This window comes from Pseudophryne corroboree, chromosome 1, assembly GCF_028390025.1.
Source record: "Pseudophryne corroboree isolate aPseCor3 chromosome 1, aPseCor3.hap2, whole genome shotgun sequence".
Lineage (NCBI taxonomy): Eukaryota > Metazoa > Chordata > Amphibia > Anura > Myobatrachidae > Pseudophryne > Pseudophryne corroboree.
The window spans coordinates 315367914-315385491 of NC_086444.1; the positions used below are offsets into that span (position 1 = coordinate 315367914).

At 48.0% G+C, this 17578-nt stretch overlaps 1 protein-coding gene across 2 annotated transcripts in view; it reads right to left on the bottom strand.

Annotated features, from left to right (window-relative positions):
- Positions 1-17578, bottom strand: part of HIP1R (huntingtin interacting protein 1 related) — a 315167-nt gene that overhangs the window by 206324 nt on the left and 91265 nt on the right. Inside the window, exon 1 of one of the 2 annotated variants that reach the window (XM_063964563.1) lies at positions 16298-16610. The exons of the other annotated variant lie outside the window; for it this stretch is intronic. Within the exon in view, the coding sequence (XP_063820633.1) occupies positions 16298-16390 (93 nt within the window). The 5' untranslated portion in view covers positions 16391-16610. Of the gene's footprint in view, positions 1-16297; positions 16611-17578 lie in introns of those variants that run through there. 2 annotated transcript variants of the gene reach the window in all.

Genomic DNA, 17578 nt, shown 5'->3' on the forward strand with positions numbered 1-17578 from the left:
GAAGTTTCTTCCCTGAGTGACTGCCCCCCAACCTCGGAGGCTTGCATCCGTGGTCACCAGGACCCAGTCCTGTATGCCGAAACTGCGGCCCTCGAGTAGATGAGCACTCTGCAGCCACCACAGCAGAGACACCCTGGCCCTCGGGGACAGGGTGATCAGCCGATGCATCTGAAGATGCGATCCGGACCACTTGTCTAACAGATCCCACTGAAAGATCCGTGCATGGAATCTGCCGAATGGCATTGCCTCGTAAGAAGCTACCATCTTTCCCAGGACTCGCGTGCAGTGATGCACCGACACCTGGTTTGGTTTTAGGAGGTCCCTGACCAGAGATGACAACTCCTTGGCCTTCTCCTCCGGGAGAAACACCTTCTTCTGTTCTGTGTCCAGAATCATACCCAGGAACAGCAGACGCGTCGTAGGAACCAGCTGCGACTTCGGGATATTCAGAATCCAGCCGTGCTGTTGTAGCACTTCCTGAGATAGTGCTACTCCGACCAACAACTGCTCCCTGGACCTCGCCTTTATAAGGAGATCGTCCAAGTACGGGATAATTATAACTCCCTTCTTTCGAAGGAGTATCATCATTTCGGCCATTACTTTGGTAAATACCCTCGGTGCCGTGGACAGACCAAACGGCAACGTCTGGAATTGGTAATGGCAGTCCTGTACCACAAAACGGAGGTACACCTGGTGAGGTGGGTAAATGGGGACATGTAGGTAAGCATCCTTGATGTCCAGTGATACCATGTAATCCCCCTCTTCCAGGCTTGCAATAACCGCCCTGAGCAATTCCATTTTGAACTTGAACTTCCTTATATAAGTGTTCAAGGATTTCAAATTTAGAATGGGTCTCACCGAACCGTCTGGTTTCGGTACCACAAACATTGTGGAATAGTAACCCCGTCCTTGTTGAATGAGGGGAACTTTTATTATCACCTGCTGGAGGTACAGCTTGTGAATTGCCGCCAGTACTACCTCCCTGTCCTGGGGATTAGCTGGCAAGGCTGATTTGAGGTAACGGCGAGGGGGAGACGTCTCGAATTCCAGCTTGTATCCCTGAAATACCACTTGTAGAACCCAGAGATCCACCCGTGAGCGAACACACTGGTCGCTGAAATTCCGGAGACGGGCCCCCACCGCACCTGGCTCCACCAGTGGAGCCCCAGCGTCATGCGGTGGACTTAGTGGAAGCAGGGGAGGATTTTTGTTCTTGGGAACTGGCTGTATGGTGCAGCTTTTTCCCTCTACCCCTGCCTCTGGGCAGAAAGGACGCGCCTTTAACCCACTTGCCTTTCTGGGGCCGAAAGGACTGTACCTGATAATACGGTGCTTTCTTAGGCTGTGAGGGAACCCGAGGTAAAAATGTCGACTTCCCAGCTGTTGCTGTGGAAACGAGGTCCGAGAGACCATCCCCAAACAATTCCTCACCCTTGTAAGGCAAAACCTCCATGTGCCTTTTAGAATCCGCATCACCTGTCCACTGCCGAGTCCATAATACTCTCCTGGCAGAAATGGACATTGCATTAATTCTAGATGCCAGCCGGCAAATATCCCTCTGTGCATCTCTCATATATAAGACGACGTCTTTAATATGCTCTATGGTTAGCAAAATCGTATCCCTGTCGAGGGTATCAATATTTTCCGACAGGGTATCGGACCAAGCTGCTGCAGCACTACACATCCAAGCTGAAGCAATTGCAGGTCTCAGTATAGTACCTGAGTATGTATATACAGGCTTCAGGATAGCCTCCTGCTTTCTATCAGCAGGCTCCTTTAAGGCGGCCGTATCCTGAGACGGCAGTGCCACCTTTTTTGACAAGCGTGTGAGCGCCTTATCCACCCTCGGGGATGTCTCCCAACGTAACCTGTCCTCTGGCGGGAAAGGGTACGCCATCAGTAACTTTTTAGAAATCACTAGTTTCTTATCGGGGGAAGCCCACGCTTATTCACACACTTCATTCAACTCATCTGATGGGGGAAAAACCACTGGTTGCTTTTTCTCCCCAAACATAATACCCTTTTTAGTGGTACCTGGGTTAATGTCAGAAATGTGCAACACATTTTTCATTGCCGTAATCATGCAACGGATGGCCCTAGTGGAATGTACATTAGTCTCGTCCTCGTCGACACTGGAGTCAGACTCTGTGTCGACATCTGTGTCTGCCATCTGAGGTAGCGGGCGTTTTTGAGCCCCTGATGGCCTTTGAGACGCCTGGGCAGGCACTGGCTGAGAAGCCGGCTGTCCCACAGCTGTTATGTCATCGAACCTTTTATGTAAGGAGTTGACACTGTCGTGTAAAACCTTCCACATAACCATCCACTCTGGTGTCACCCCGCAGGGGGTGACATCACATTTATCGGCACCTGCTCCGCCTCCACATAAGCCTCCTCATCAAACATGTCGAGTCAGCCGTACCGACACACCGCACACACACAGAATGCTCTGACTGAGGACAGGACCCCACAAAGTCCTTTGGGGAGACAGAGAGAGAGAGAGTATGCCAGCACACACCACAGCGCTATATAATCAGGGATTTACACTAACACAAAGTGATTTTTCCCTATAGCTGCTTTACATATACAGTTTGCGCCTAAATTTAGTGCCCCCCCCCTCTCTTTTTTACCCTTTGAGCCTGGAAACTGCAGGGGAGAGCCTGGGGAGCTGTCTTCCAGCGGAGCTGTGAAGAGGAAATGGCGCCAGTGTGCTGAGGGAGATAGCCCCGCCCCTTTCTCGGCGGACTTCTCCCGCTCTTATATTAATATTATGGCAGGGGATTTTTGCACATATATAGTTTTTTAGTCTATATTATGTGCTGTTTGCCAATGTAAGGTACTCTAATTGCAGCCCAGGGCGCCCCCCCCCCCCCCCCCCCAGCGCCCTGCACCCATCAGTGACCGGAGTATGTGGTGTGCATAGGGAGCAATGGCGCACAGCTGCAGTGCTGTGCGCTACCTTAATGAAGACCGGAGTCTTCAGCCGCCGATTTCCAGAATGTTCTTCTTGCTTCTGGCTCTGCAAGGGGGACGGCGGCGCGGCTCCGGGACCGGACGACCGAGGCTGGGCCTGTGTTCGATCCCTCTGGAGCTAATGGTGTCCAGTAGCCTAGAAGCCCAAGCTAGCTGCAAGCAGGTAGGTTCGCTTCTCTCCCCTAAGTCCCTCGTAGCAGTGAGTCTGTTGCCAGCAGATCTCACTGAAAATAAAAAACCTAACAAATACTTTCTTTACTAGAAGCTCAGGAGAGCCCCTAGTGTGCAACCAGCTCGAGCCGGGCACAGATTCTAACTGAGGTCTGGAGGAGGGGCATAGAGGGAGGAGCCAGTGCACACCAGATAGGACCTAATCTTTCTTTTGGAGTGCCCAGTCTCCTGCGGAGCCCGTCTATTCCCCATGGTCCTTACGGAGTACCCAGCATCCACTAGGACGTCAGAGAAATTAACTGTAAACGGGCAATTCAATTGTTTTTTATGCATCGACCACTAGGTGGCGCCCATTGGCAACTCAAATGTGCTGCCGTTCGGGCACAACCACTGCCTGCACCAACATTACTGCTCACAGCCTTCTGAGCTGGCGAGCAGAAGTGTCCGTTTGGGCGCCCAAAAGGGCCTTTTCGCACTGCAGGGAATACTTTAGACGGGATTAGACTATTCACAGATAAACCACGTCTATTTGGGTGCATAAAAAGTATTGGATACCCAATCAAGCAACAACTGAATTGCTCTGATGGGCGCCAAAATCTCCATATATCCATTTGGGGGAAATCCTTCTTTTCCCACCAACTGTAGTCAAAACTCTATTTATAACATGGAGGGACAAAGGCCTCATGAAAATCAGATTCAATGTTTTATTAATTCCTTAACTCCCTGATATGCCATCCCTACATTCACTTGATACGTTGATGACACTGCTTACCTTTGTTCAAGGTAATGTGTACCGCACTAGGCGGTCTCTCCATGAACCAGTGAAAAGAGTGGAGAGTAAGCCAGTGGAGAAGTTGCCCATGGCAACCAATCAGCTTCTACATATAATTTTATAGAATGCAGTTGACAAATGTTACTTAAAATAAGAATTTACTTACCGATAATTCTATTTCTCATAGTCCGTAGTGGATGCTGGGAACTCCGTAAGGACCATGGGGAATAGCAGCTCCGCAGGAGACTGGGCACAAAAGTTAAAGCTTTAGGACTACCTGGTGTGCACTGGCTCCTCCCCCTATGACCCTCCTCCAAGCCTCAGTTAGGATACTGTGCCCGGACGAGCGTACACAACAAGGAAGGATTTTGAATCCCGGGTAAGACTCATACCAGTCACACCAATCACACCGTACAACCTGTGATCTGAACCCAGTTAACAGCATGATAACAGAGGAGCCTCTGAAAGATGGCTCACAACAATAATAACCCGATTTTTGTAACAATAACTATGTACAAGTATTGCAGACAATCCGCACTTGGGATGGGCGCCCAGCAACCACTACGGACTATGAGAAATAGAATTATCGGTAAGTAAATTCTTATTTTCTCTGACGTCCTAAGTGGATGCTGGGAACTCCGTAAGGACCATGGGGATTATACCAAAGCTCCCAAACGGGCGGGAGAGTGCGGATGACTCTGCAGCACCTAATGAGAGAACTCCAGGTCCTCCTCAGCCAGGGTATCAAATTTGTAGAATTTAGCAAACGTGTTTTCCCCTGACCAAGTAGCTGCTCGGCAAAGTTGTAAAGCAGAGACCCCTCGGGCAGCCGCCCAAGATGAGCCCACCTTCCTTGTGGAATGGGCTTTTACAGATTTAGGCTGTGGCAGGCCTGCCACAGAATGTGCAAGCTGAATTGTACTACAAATCCAACGAGCAATAGTCTGCTTAGTAGCAGGAGCACCCAGCTTATTGGGTGCATACAGGATAAACAGCGAGTCAGATTTCCTGACTCCAGCCGTCTTGGAAACATATATTTTCAGGGCCCTGACTACGTCCAGCAACTTGGAGTCCTCCAAGTCCCTAGTAGCCGCAGGCACCACAATAGGCTGGTTCAAGTGAAATGCTGAAACCACCTTAGGGAGAAATTGAGGACGAGTCCTCAATTCTGCCCTGTCCGTATGAAAAATTAGGTAAGGGCTTTTATAGGATAAAAGCCGCCAATTCTGAGACACGCCTGGCTGAAGCCAGGGCTAACAACATTACCACTTTCCAAGTGAGATATTTTAAGTCCACAGTGGAGAGTGGTTCAAACCAATGTGATTTTAGGAACCCCAAAACTACATTGAGATCCCAAGGTGCCACTGGAGGCACAAAAGGAGGCTGTATATGCAGTACCCCCTTGACAAACGTCTGAACTTCAGGAACTGAAGCCAGTTCTTTCTGGAAGAAAATCGACAGGGCCGAAATTTGAACCTTAATGGACCCTAATTTTAGGCCCATAGACAGTCCTGTTTGCAGGAAATGTAGGAAACGACCCAGTTGAAATTCCTCTGTAGGGGCCTTCCTGGCCTCGCACCACGCAACATATTTACGCCAAAACCGGTGATAATGTTGCACGGTTACATCCTTCCTGGCTTTGATCAGGGTAGGGATGACTTCATCCGGAATGCCTTTTTCCTTCAGGATCCGGCGTTCAACCGCCATGCCGTCAAACGCAGCCGCGGTAAGTCTTGGAACAGACAGGGTCCCTGCTGAAGCAGGTCCTTTCTTAGAGGTAGAGGCCACGGGTCCTCTGTGAGCATCTCTTGAAGTTCCGGGTACCAAGTCCTTCTTGGCCAATCCGGAGCCACGAGTATAGTCCTTACTCCTCTCCTTCTTATGATCCTCAGTACCTTGGGTATGAGAGGCAGAGGAGGGAACACATACACTGACTGGTACACCCACGGTGTTACCAGAGCGTCCACAGCTATTGACTGAGGGTCCCTTGACCTGGCGCAATACCTGTCCAGTTTTTTGTTGAGGCGGGACGCCATCATGTCCACCTTTGGTTTTTCCCAACGGTTCACAATCATGTGGAAGACTTCTGGGTGAAGTCCCCACTCCCCCGGATGGAGGTCGTGTCTGCTGAGGAAGTCTGCTTCCCAGTTGTCCACTCCCGGAATGAACACTGCTGACAGTGCTATCACATGATTTTCCGCCCAGCGAAGAATCCTTGCAACTTCTGTCATTGCCCTCCTGCTTCTTGTGCCGCCCTGTCTGTTTACGTGGGCGACTGCCGTGATGTTGTCTGACTGGATCAGCACCGGCTGACCTTGAAGCAGAGGTCTTGCTAGGCTTAGAGCATTGTAGATGGCCCTTAGCTCCAGGATATTTATGTGAAGTGATGTCTCCAGGCTTGACCACAAGCCTTGGAAATTTCGTCCCTGTGTGACTGCTCCCCAGCCTCTCAGGCTGGCATCCGTGGTCACCAGGACCCAGTCCTGAATGCCTAATCTGCGGCCCTCTAGAAGCTGAGCAGTCTGCAACCACCACAGGAGAGACACCCTTGTCCTTGGTGACAAGATTATCCGCTGATGCATCTGAAGATGCGACCCGGACCATTTGTTTAGCAGATCCCACTGGAAGGTTCTTGCGTCGAATCTGCCGAATGGGATTGCTTCGTAAGAAGCCACCATCTTTCCCAGGACCCTTGTGTATTGATGCACTGAGACTTGGCCTGGTTTTAGGAGATTTCTGACTAGTTCGGATAACTCCCTGGCTTTCTCCTCCGGGAGAAACACCTTTTTCTGGACTGTGTCCAGGATCATCCCTAGGAATAGGAGTCGGGTAGTCGGGATCAGCTGAGATTTTGGAATATTGAGAATCCAACCGTGCTGGCGCAGCACTATCTGAGATAGTGCTACCCCGACTTCCAACTGTTCCCTGGATCTTGCCCTTATCAGGAGATCGTCCAAGTAAGGGATAACTAAAACTTCCTTCCTTCGAAGGAGTATCATCATTTCGGCCATTACCTTGGTAAAGACCCGGGGTGCCGTGGACAATCCAAACGGCAGCGTCTGAAACTGATAGTGACAGTTCTGTACCACAAACCTGAGGTACCCTTGGTGAGAAGGGCAAATTGGGACATGTAGGTAAGCATCTTTGATGTCCAGAGACACCATATAGTCCCCGTCTTCCAGGTTTGCAATCACTGCTCTGAGTGACTCCATCTTGAATTTGAACCTTTGTATGTAAGTGTTCAAGGATTTTAGGTTTAAAATTGGTCTCACCGAGCCGTCCGGCTTCGGTACCACAAATAGTGTGGAATAGTACCCCTTTCCCTGTTGTAGGAGGGGTACCTTGATAATCACCTGCTGGGAATACAGCTTGTGAATGGCATCCAATACTGCCTCCCTGTCTGAGGGAGACGTCGGTAAAGCAGACTTTAGAAAACGGCGAGGGGGAGACGTCTCGAATTCCAATTTGTACCCCTGAGATACCACTTGAAGGATCCAGGGGTCCACTTGCGAGTGGGCCCACTGCGCACTGAACTTCTTGAGACGGGCCCCCACCGTGTCTGCTTGTAAAGCCCCAGCGTCATGCTGAGGACTTTGCGGAGGCGGGAGAGGGCTTTTGTTCCTGGGGACTGGCTGTTTGTTGCAGCCTTTTTCCTCTCCCTCTGCCACGGGGCATAAATGAGGCGCCTTTTGCCCGCTTGCCCTTATGGGGCCGAAAGGACTGCGCCTGATAATACGGCGTCTTCTTAGGTTGAGAAGCTACCTGGGGTAAAAATGTGGATTTTCCAGCAGTTGCCGTGGCTACCGGGTCTGATAGACCTACCCCAAATAACTCCTCCCCCTTATAAGGCAATACTTCCATGTGCCTTTTAGAATCCGCATCACCTGACCACTGCCGCGTCCATAAACCTCTTCTAGCAGAAATGGACAGCGCGCTAACTCTTGATGCCAGTCGGCAAATATCCCTCTGTGCATCACGCATATATAGAAATGCATCCTTCAAATGCTCTATAGTCAGTAATATACTGTCCCTATCTAGGGTATCAATATTTTCAGTCAGAGAATCCGACCACGCCAGGCCCGCACTGCACATCCAGGCTGAGGCGATTGCTGGTCGCAGTATAACACCCGTGTGAGAGTATATACATTTTAGGATATTCTCCAGCTTTCTATCGGCAGGTTCCTTTAGGGCGGCCGTATCAGGAGAGGGTAGTGCTACCTGTTTTGACAAACGTGTGAGCGCTTTATCCACCCTAGGGGGTGTTTCCCAACGTGCCCTATCCTCTGGCGGGAAAGGGTACGATGCCAATAACCTTTTAGGAATTATCAGTTTTTTATCGGGGGAAACCCACGCCTCCTCACACACTTCATTTAATTCCTCGGATACAGGAAAAACTACAGGCAGTTTTTTCTCACCAAACATAATACCCTTTTTAGTGGTACTTGTATTATCAGAGATATGCAATACATTTTTAATTGCTTCAATCATGTAACGTGTGGCCCTAGTGGAAGTCACGTTTGTCTCATCATCGTCGACACTGGAGTCAGTATCCGTGTCTGTGTCTGCCATTTGAGGTAACGGGCGTTTTAAAGCCCCGGATGGCGTTTGAGACCCTTGGACAGGCACAAGCTGAGTAGCCGGCTGTCTCATGTCGTCAACTGTCTGTCGTAACGAGCTGACACTGTCACGCAATTCCTTCCATAAGCTCATCCACTCAGGTGTCGACTCCCCAGGGGGTGACAACTGTATAATAGGCAATTGCTCCGCCTCCATCTCATTTTCCTCCTCAAACATGTCGACACAATCGTACCGACACACCGCACACACACAGGGAATGCTCTGATAGAGGACAGGACCCCACTAGCCCTTTGGGGAGACAGAGGGAGAGTATGCCAGCACACACCAGAGCGCTATATATAAACAGGAATACCACTATAAAATGTGCTTTTCCCTTTATAGCTGCTGTTAGTATCAAAACTGCGCCAAATTAGTGCCCCCCCTCTCTTTTTTACCCTTTTCTGTAGTGCAGGACTGCAGGGGAGAGTCAGGGAGACGTCCTTCCAGCGGAGCTGTGATGGAAAATGGCGCCTGTGTGCTGAGGAGATAGGCTCCGCCCCCTTCTCGGCTGCCTTTTCTCCCGATTTTTTGTAAGTTCTGGCAGGGGTTAAAATACATCCATATAGCCCTGGGGGTTATATGTGGTGTATTTATGCCAGCCAAGGTGTTTTACATTGCTGCTCAGGGCGCCCCCCCCTAGCGCCCTGCACCCTCAGTGACCGGAGTGTGAAGTGTGCCTGAGTAACAATGGCGCACAGCTGCAGTGCTATGCGCTACCTTGTTGAAGACTGATGTCTTCTGCCGCCGATTTTTCCGGACCTCTTCTTGCTTCTGGCTCTGTAAGGGGGCCGGCGGCGCGGCTCTGGGACCGAGCTCCGAGGCTGGGCCTGTGTTCGGTCCCTCTGGAGCTAATGGTGTCCAGTAGCCTAAGAAGCCCAATCCACTCTGCACTTCAGGTGAGTTCGCTTCTTCTCCCCTTAGTCCCTCGATGCAGTGAGCCTGTTGCCAGCAGGTCTCACTGAAAATAACAAACCTAAAACTAAAACTTTCACTAAGAAGCTCAGGAGAGCCCCTAGTGTGCACCCTTCTCGGCCGGGCACAAAAATCTAACTGAGGCTTGGAGGAGGGTCATAGGGGGAGGAGCCAGTGCACACCAGGTAGTCCTAAAGCTTTTACTTTTGTGCCCAGTCTCCTGCGGAGCCGCTATTCCCCATGGTCCTTACGGAGTTCCCAGCATCCACTAGGACGTCAGAGAAAATCTGATTGGTTGCCATAGGCAACTTCTCCACTGGCTCACTTCTCCACTCTTTTCATTGCTACATGAATAGACCCCTAGGTACATTAACAAAGACCTAATTTTTATTGATCTTTCTAAGGTGTGGCACAGAACGATTACGGATTGGTCGGGCAATGTTTCTTCCATTTTCTCTTCTAATGATGTATTAATTTTGAATCAACCATGAAACATTTACAATCCGCATTACTCCAGGAAGTTCATTTCAAAACTATTAACAGAGCATTCAGCTCACAATACCAATTTAGTCATATGGTCAAGGATGAATAAGGCCTGTGAATTAATGCAGATGCAACTATTGGGAGTGGAACAAACTCATAACTTCCAAACTCTCTTGTCACTACAACTCCACGTAGGCAATCTTCTCCTTACAGTTAATACACATTAGCTACCAGAGGACTAGCAAATCACCTCTTTTTATAGAGAGACAGACCGATGTTAAAGATTTTATACTTTGACAGGCATGCTGCACTTCCAGACATCGAGGCGGGAGATGTCTAGATACCCAAACCTAGTCATAGATACAGAATAAAGATTAATTGAGTCGTTGAGTGGCTCTTTTTCTAGTCTTTGATCTGATCACATGCCTGCAGAAGTGGCATATATTTTATGATGTCTTCAGTAAACCTACTTTACCACTTGTTCCCTTTCAAACACCCATACAAGATTGTGACGGTCATCAGAAAGATGACCACGTATGGATTGTGTGTAACGTTATCCAATAGAACAACCCTTTTCACAAAAATAGTATACTAAAGTGTTCTAGGCAGAAAATGTGAGGCCGTCAGGAAACTGAACCTTGGGCAAAATTATGTCTCGGTGGTGTATAAAACCAGAGATATAAGAGAGGGAGTACTTTTTTCTTCATATGACTGTATTAATGTGATATATAGGACGATATTTAAAATGAATGCTCCTGTAAGAAGCAGTTTTCATTTGACAAACAGCTGGCTAGAACAAGAGTATTGCCTTTGTGAGGTCTGTTTCACGGATACATTTCTCAAGAACATTTAAGATGAAAGGAACACAGCGTTCATTGATCCCAACATTAAAACTACAGACCAACTTTTCAGGTATTCACAATGAAAAATCATATTGTTCAGTGATAATCTAACATTACACCAAAAATTACTGCATCCTGACCTTTATTACAGACAGCTGCAACTCCTCTTTAGGGCAGTGTTTTAATGGTATCACACTCATATGGGGCAAAGAGTTCAGTTGCTATAGTATCACTGGCCTTCCTGTGTATGAATCACTCCACACTATAATTTCTGCAAAGCAAAACTGCTCAGCTGTCAGTCACTGCCTGCTTGTTTGTTTAGTTAGAGGAGCCTGTCCTGCCTACCATGACAGTCTGCATCCTAGGAGCAAGATGGGTCATGGCAGACTTTTTTTTTTTTTTTTTTTAAGCTCAGGAATTTTCTTTGGCATTTATTAATTTTACAACACTAGTAACCATCTGAAACGAAGACATGGAAGCAAACGCACACAAATAAAATGCAGTGATCCAATGCAATCACATGACTGTGCACATAAAATCAAGAAACATAAAATGATTTTGAACATGTAGCACTGCAACATTACCATAACTATGGCCCTCATTCCGACCTGATCGCTAGCAGGCTACTTTTAGCACTGCTGCGATCAGGTAGTCGCCGCCTACAAGCGAGGAGGGATTCGCTATGCAGGGCTTCGCTCGCTTGTGCAGAGAGCCTCACAAACAAAAGTTTGTGCAGTTTCTGCACAGCTCAGGACTTACTCACCCGCTGCGATGATCTTGTCCAGAGCTGGCATCAGGCACCCTCCCTGGAAACGACTGGACACGCCTGCGTTCGCCCGGACTCACCTTCAAAATGGTGAGTTGACACCCCCGGCCGGCCTCTTCCTATCAATCTTCTAGCGTTCGCCGCTGCGAATGCTTTCTTCGTTCAGTTCGTCGCTGCTCGGCGATGGCAGCGGCGTGCCTGCGAAATGCGGCCCGCATGCATGCGCAGGACATACGCGATCGCACTGCTGCAAAAAAAACTGCAGCGTACGATAGGGTCGGAATGACCCCCTATGTGTAGAAGATCGCGCATAGCTAGTTATACCAGCAGGGCCAGATCTTGTAGTACTTTAGAGGCATTTCAACTGCAGTATACAGTATGTATCTTTCATGATGCAGAGTTTCATTCACAAGGGCTTTCCACTTGTGCAGGTCATGGGTCACCCAGGCTCTCACTATAATGGTCTTCTTTAGCATCAAAATAAATATGTATACATATTGAGGTAGTCTTCAACCTGGACATCAATTACTGCAGCCAACACACAATGCCACACCTCTACCCAGAAGTAATGTACCCTGGGTACATTCCCATAACATATGCCAGAAAGTACTCAACATGTCTCCACACTTGAGGCTAGAGGACCTACTTATAATGACCATATTCAAAAATCCCAAGCATTGTCATACACCATGTGAAGACAAACAAAAGCACACCAACTGTGCTGGTAGCGAAGGCAAGTAATGGCATCCTTCCTATGCTGGTGCTGTTAGTGAAGGCAAGCGCTCTGCACCTGTCACAACCGTATAGTTCCTCTTTCCTCTGTATCATAGCACTGAGATACAGACCAGAGTGTGCTAGAAGAAGCAGAGAAAAGAGCGACACCCCAGGCAGGAAAGAAGACCTACATGGGTTGTGACAAGTGCAGGGTGCTAGAATGAACAATACACATCGCCCAATTACAGTAGTGCCAACACCACAGGTTTCTCCTCGCACGATTATGAGGTATGCCTTTCCGGAACAGCACATTGTGTTGATGTCGAGAATTGAATTCCCCTCAATGTTGCAGCTTCACCATAATAGTGATCCAGGAGGATTATTTAATTTGCCCAGCCAGAGACTGTGCTGTACCGCTTACAGCACCAGTACAGCTAGAAGCACGCTACTTGCTAAGACACGCTTCTATGGTACATCATTTTTATCCTGATCACATAATTACCAGAATTGCTATATAATAGCAGCTATTATTCTCCATAAAACGAGCTAATTATGACACAATACTACCAAAAGATTTGAATGTAATGATACCTATAGATAAATCAAGCTCTACTTTCATTCATTAAAAATAAACAGAAACTTTGTAATAGTTTCATTTAATTCTATACTCTATCCCCTGATTTTTATTAGTTACAATCTAACAAAGTGGTGTGTACGTAGCATTGTTCACTTTCAGGAAATAAGGTGCATACACACGGTGCGATTCTGGCTATGGACGATTATGACTGCGATTTCCTTTGTACTCCCCGGAGCCCAGAACCATCGATATTGACTATGCACACTGTGCGATTTTGGCTACGGCTGGTTTTGACTATACTAGAAATAGCTCATTGTAGATTGTAAACTTTCTAGTCAAAATTGAGCTGCATGCACAGTCTATTTTTTTCCTGCAATTCTGACCCCGAGAGAGCACACATCTGCAATCGCAAGCTGTTTACATGCGGTGCGATATGTACTATGTTTTCTACAGATATGGAATATATAGTCCATGAGGGATGCGGATATGCGGTCACTATAACGACGCCGAATACCACCTGGTGGGAAGCCCGACAGTCGGCATGCCGACTGACAGGGACTATTCCCACTCGTGGGTGTCCACGACACCCATAGAGTGGGAATAGAACCTGTGGCAGGCGCAGGGGCTTTGTTGCGCTCGCCACTCGCCCCCTCCACCAGCAATCTGAACACAGAGATCCCGGCATCTGTATGGTGACCGCTTGTATCCCAACCGCCGGTCACCAATACACAACCCGTCCATATCGGTAGTTCATATCGCACCGTGTGTATGCCCCTTTAGCATCTCACGTGTGTACATTTTCCCATTTCCACTATATGAATAGAATATTTTCAGTATTTTTAAGGCAATTACCCACATCACTTCCAGCCAGTCTGCAGACTTGGATAAAAGAATGCTGCAAGTACAATCTTAGTTGCTATTATGTGAATGGTGTATGCATTTAAAAACCCCAAATGTAAAACCACATAGAAGACTGGAATATCCGGTATGCTAATACAGTGTACAATTACTTTGTACTGTGCATTTGTCCAGTAACATCTCACTACTATTATATTTGTATTTATTTTTTGGCAACTAGAAAATGTAAAAAATGTAAAAATTACAATACATAACAGTTACAGACAGCAAAAATGCTGATGATAAAACTTGTGTGTATTTATTGACCATTTAACACCGAGTCCAAATAAAACAAACAAACAAAAAAAAAAACTCTAGAAGATTGGCTTGATAAGTTGCTACATAAGAAATGATGCAAGCACAGAATTAGATGCAATGCGTTTCAACATATTACTTTGGTTTGACCCTGGCAGCTACCAGAGTCGGATTCACGGGTAATGCGACCAGAGTTCTTTTTTTCAGACCTTTTCCCACCAAACTTGGATCCAGGTTGCCCCAGCAATAAACCGGGTTATACCTTTTGTGGAAAGGGATTATTATTCATCTTCTGTGCATGTGTTGTTGTGTAACAGTGAAGATGGCTGAACCTTATCACCGCTCATAAGTGTGTATGTCTAGCTGTATATTGAAAACAAACAAACAAAGGAACAAAAGTCTGTATTCTATTGAGCCGCGTCTGTCACATATTGGGGCCAAATGTGAGTTGGAGATCCACCTTGTAGGTATCATGTATGTTCTGTTTTCCCCTCTGCTATTATACATCTGTTCTACAAGTCTCATCTGTCAATATAACAAGCCACTTTATTTGCCTCCGCTGTTACATAGTTACTCTATAGGTCCCCTCTACTATATATACAGCTGCTTTACAGACTCCCTCTGTCACATATGCTGCACTCTATAAGGTCCCTGTCACATATTGCTATTCTACAGGTCCCCCTGGTCACAAATACTCCTGCTCTACAGATCTATTACTGTTTCTGTCTGTTACTTATCTCAGGTGCATGTGCATATGTGTTTGTAACAGTGGAGATGGATAATCTTTATTACCTTCCATAGGTCTATGTAACCTGGGGTATAGGTATGCTTGCCTTAATATCCCTTTAATTCAGGACACCTATAATTCACACAGGTTCTGTGGCTGATTGAAACCAGGTGAAATGTAGGCTTGAATTTAGCCAGCCACAAGACCTGTGTAAATCATAGGTGTCTCGAATTAAAGGGATATTATGGCAAGCCTAGATATAGGTCTCGCTGTAACATATACTGCAGCGCTACAAGTCCCCTCTGTCACATACACTGCAACCCTACAAGACCTCTCTGACACATATACAGCTGCTCTACAGCTTTCCTTTGCCACAAATGCTGTGGTGTCTGTAGATCCTCATCAGATATGTTCTCTATAGATCCCCTCCTGTAACACATACTATTCTCTCTGTAGATCCCAGTGATACATACGCTGCCTTTCCCAGTAGATCACCCCAGTCGCACATATACTGCGCTCTCTCTGTAGGTCCCCCGTCACACATCAACACTGCACTCTCTGTAGGTCCCCCGTCACATACATACAACATACATATATATATATATATATATATATATACATACACACACACATACTGTGCTCTATGTTAACCCCCCCCCCCCCCCCTCCGGTCACACATGTATCCTGCGCTCTCTCTGTAGGTCCCCCGTCACACATATATACTGCGCTCTCTGTAGATCCCCCTGTCACACATATATACTGCGCTCTCACTGTAGGTCCCCCGTCACACATTATATATATTTGTGTGACGGGGGACCTACAGTGAGAGCGCAGTATATAAATGTGTGACAGGGGGGACCTACAGAGAGAGCGCAGTATATGTGTGACAAGGGGGACCTACAGAGAGAGCGCAGTATATGTGTGACAAGGGGGACCTACAGAGAGCGCAGTATATGTGTGACAAGGGGGACCTACAGAGAGAGCGCAGTATATATATATATATATATATATATATATATATATACATACTGCGCTCTCTCTGTAGGTCCCCCTTGTCACACATATACTGCGCTCTCTCTATAGGTCCCCCAATCACACCTACAGTATACACACTACTATGTCAGTCCCCCGTCAAACATACACAGGCTCTTTCTCTAGATCACAGGTTCTCAAACTCGGTCCTCAGGACCCCACACGGTGCATGTTTTGCAGGTCTCCTCACAGAATCATAAGTGACATAATTAACTCCACCTGTGGACCTTTTAAAATGTGTCTGTGATTAATACACCTGTGCACCTGCTGGGTTACCTGCAAAACATGCACTGTGTGGGGTCCTGAGGACCGAGTTTGAGAACCACTACTCTAGATCATTGCCTCCGTCCCACATACAGTACACTGTGCTCTCTCTGGCTTTCCCCGTCCCACATACACTGTGCTCTCTCTCCTGCAGCCACTCACCCACTACACAGGGATGTTACTGTATAGAGCGCCTCCCTACCTGCCTGGGCTACGCTGAGTTACAAGGTTCATGGCTGAGTTGCTCGGTCACACTCCCAGCGGTCACTCCATTTCACACAGCTGCCGCCTCCCTCACCTGGTTCTTGTCAAACTGCTCCCGCTCCACCTCCAAGCCGTGTCCGGAGCGCCGGCTCAGCACCCTGGCGGGCACATTCTTGATGCTGTTCATCCCGAGAACCTGCCGCAGCCAGTCCCCGCACTACTGCCACACCGCGCACCGCTCCGCCGGTCTCCCCACTCTACTACTACACAGCGCAAACACAGCACCTGAGCAGCCGCCGTATCGCGGAATGCTGGGTAAGATCTCTGAGTAGCAGCAACAGCAGCAGTGGGCGGGGCCGGCGAGCCTCCAGCCGACGTAATGTGTAACGTCATGACGCAATGGCTGCAGCCTGTCACCTGGGCAAATATTTATTTTTGCACAGGGAAATAGTCTGTGCGCGCGGCGGCGGCATTTCCTGCTGCGTGTATGGTGACAGCATGTACACAGCTGCGTGATGATCCTGTCCCGCACGTTATGGGGGGTATCTGTAATATAGACATTTGCCCAGGCGTGCGCTGCATTTGGTGATGCAGAGGATGATCTCTGGCCGCGGTCCCCACAACTTCCTCCCAGCGCAGCAGCAGCACCGACAGTATCAGCATCATGTACATTGTACATCTTGTTATGGTGTGTTGTTTACAGGATAAGGGGTGTGTTTTGCTAACAGTCTGCTTTTCGCTTGTGTGTCTATGAAATGCATATTATAGTCCAGGGGTCAAAGTGAGGTGGAACTGAGTTCCACCACCTCTAGTGGTGAGGGGAACTACTGTAGTTCCGCCATCTCCATTGCCCTGTACAGGAATTCTCACAAAAAAACCTGCCCCATCATTTACATCAATAATATATGATGCAGGCAGCGCTAGTGTTACTGATGAGCTGCAGCCACCTTTAACTTCCTCAGGTCCTGGTGGCTCCACGGTCCTCCTCCATTTCCAGCCCATCCCTCCTCGTACTCACACACGCTGTGTCTGTTGGACAGCAATCATCCCCTCCTCAGGTCCCAGTGGTTTCCTTTTCCGGCATGGTGTATGTGATGTCATGCTGCCACGACTGCTGAAGTGAAGAAGAGCCATGAAGAGGAGAAGGCTTTGTGCATCTTGAAGACAAGATGAGAGGGGTCTGGAGGGACAAGAGAGTTAGGGAAGCTGCTGAAGGGATACAGGGCATTGAGCTGCTGGAAGGACAAAGGTGTTAAGCCTCTGGAGGGACAGGCAGAGACGTGTATAAGGGGCACTACTGTGTGCATTATGTGTAAGAGGCACTACTGTGGTCATATGAGTAAGGGGCAGTACGATTGAGGCATTTTGTGTAAGG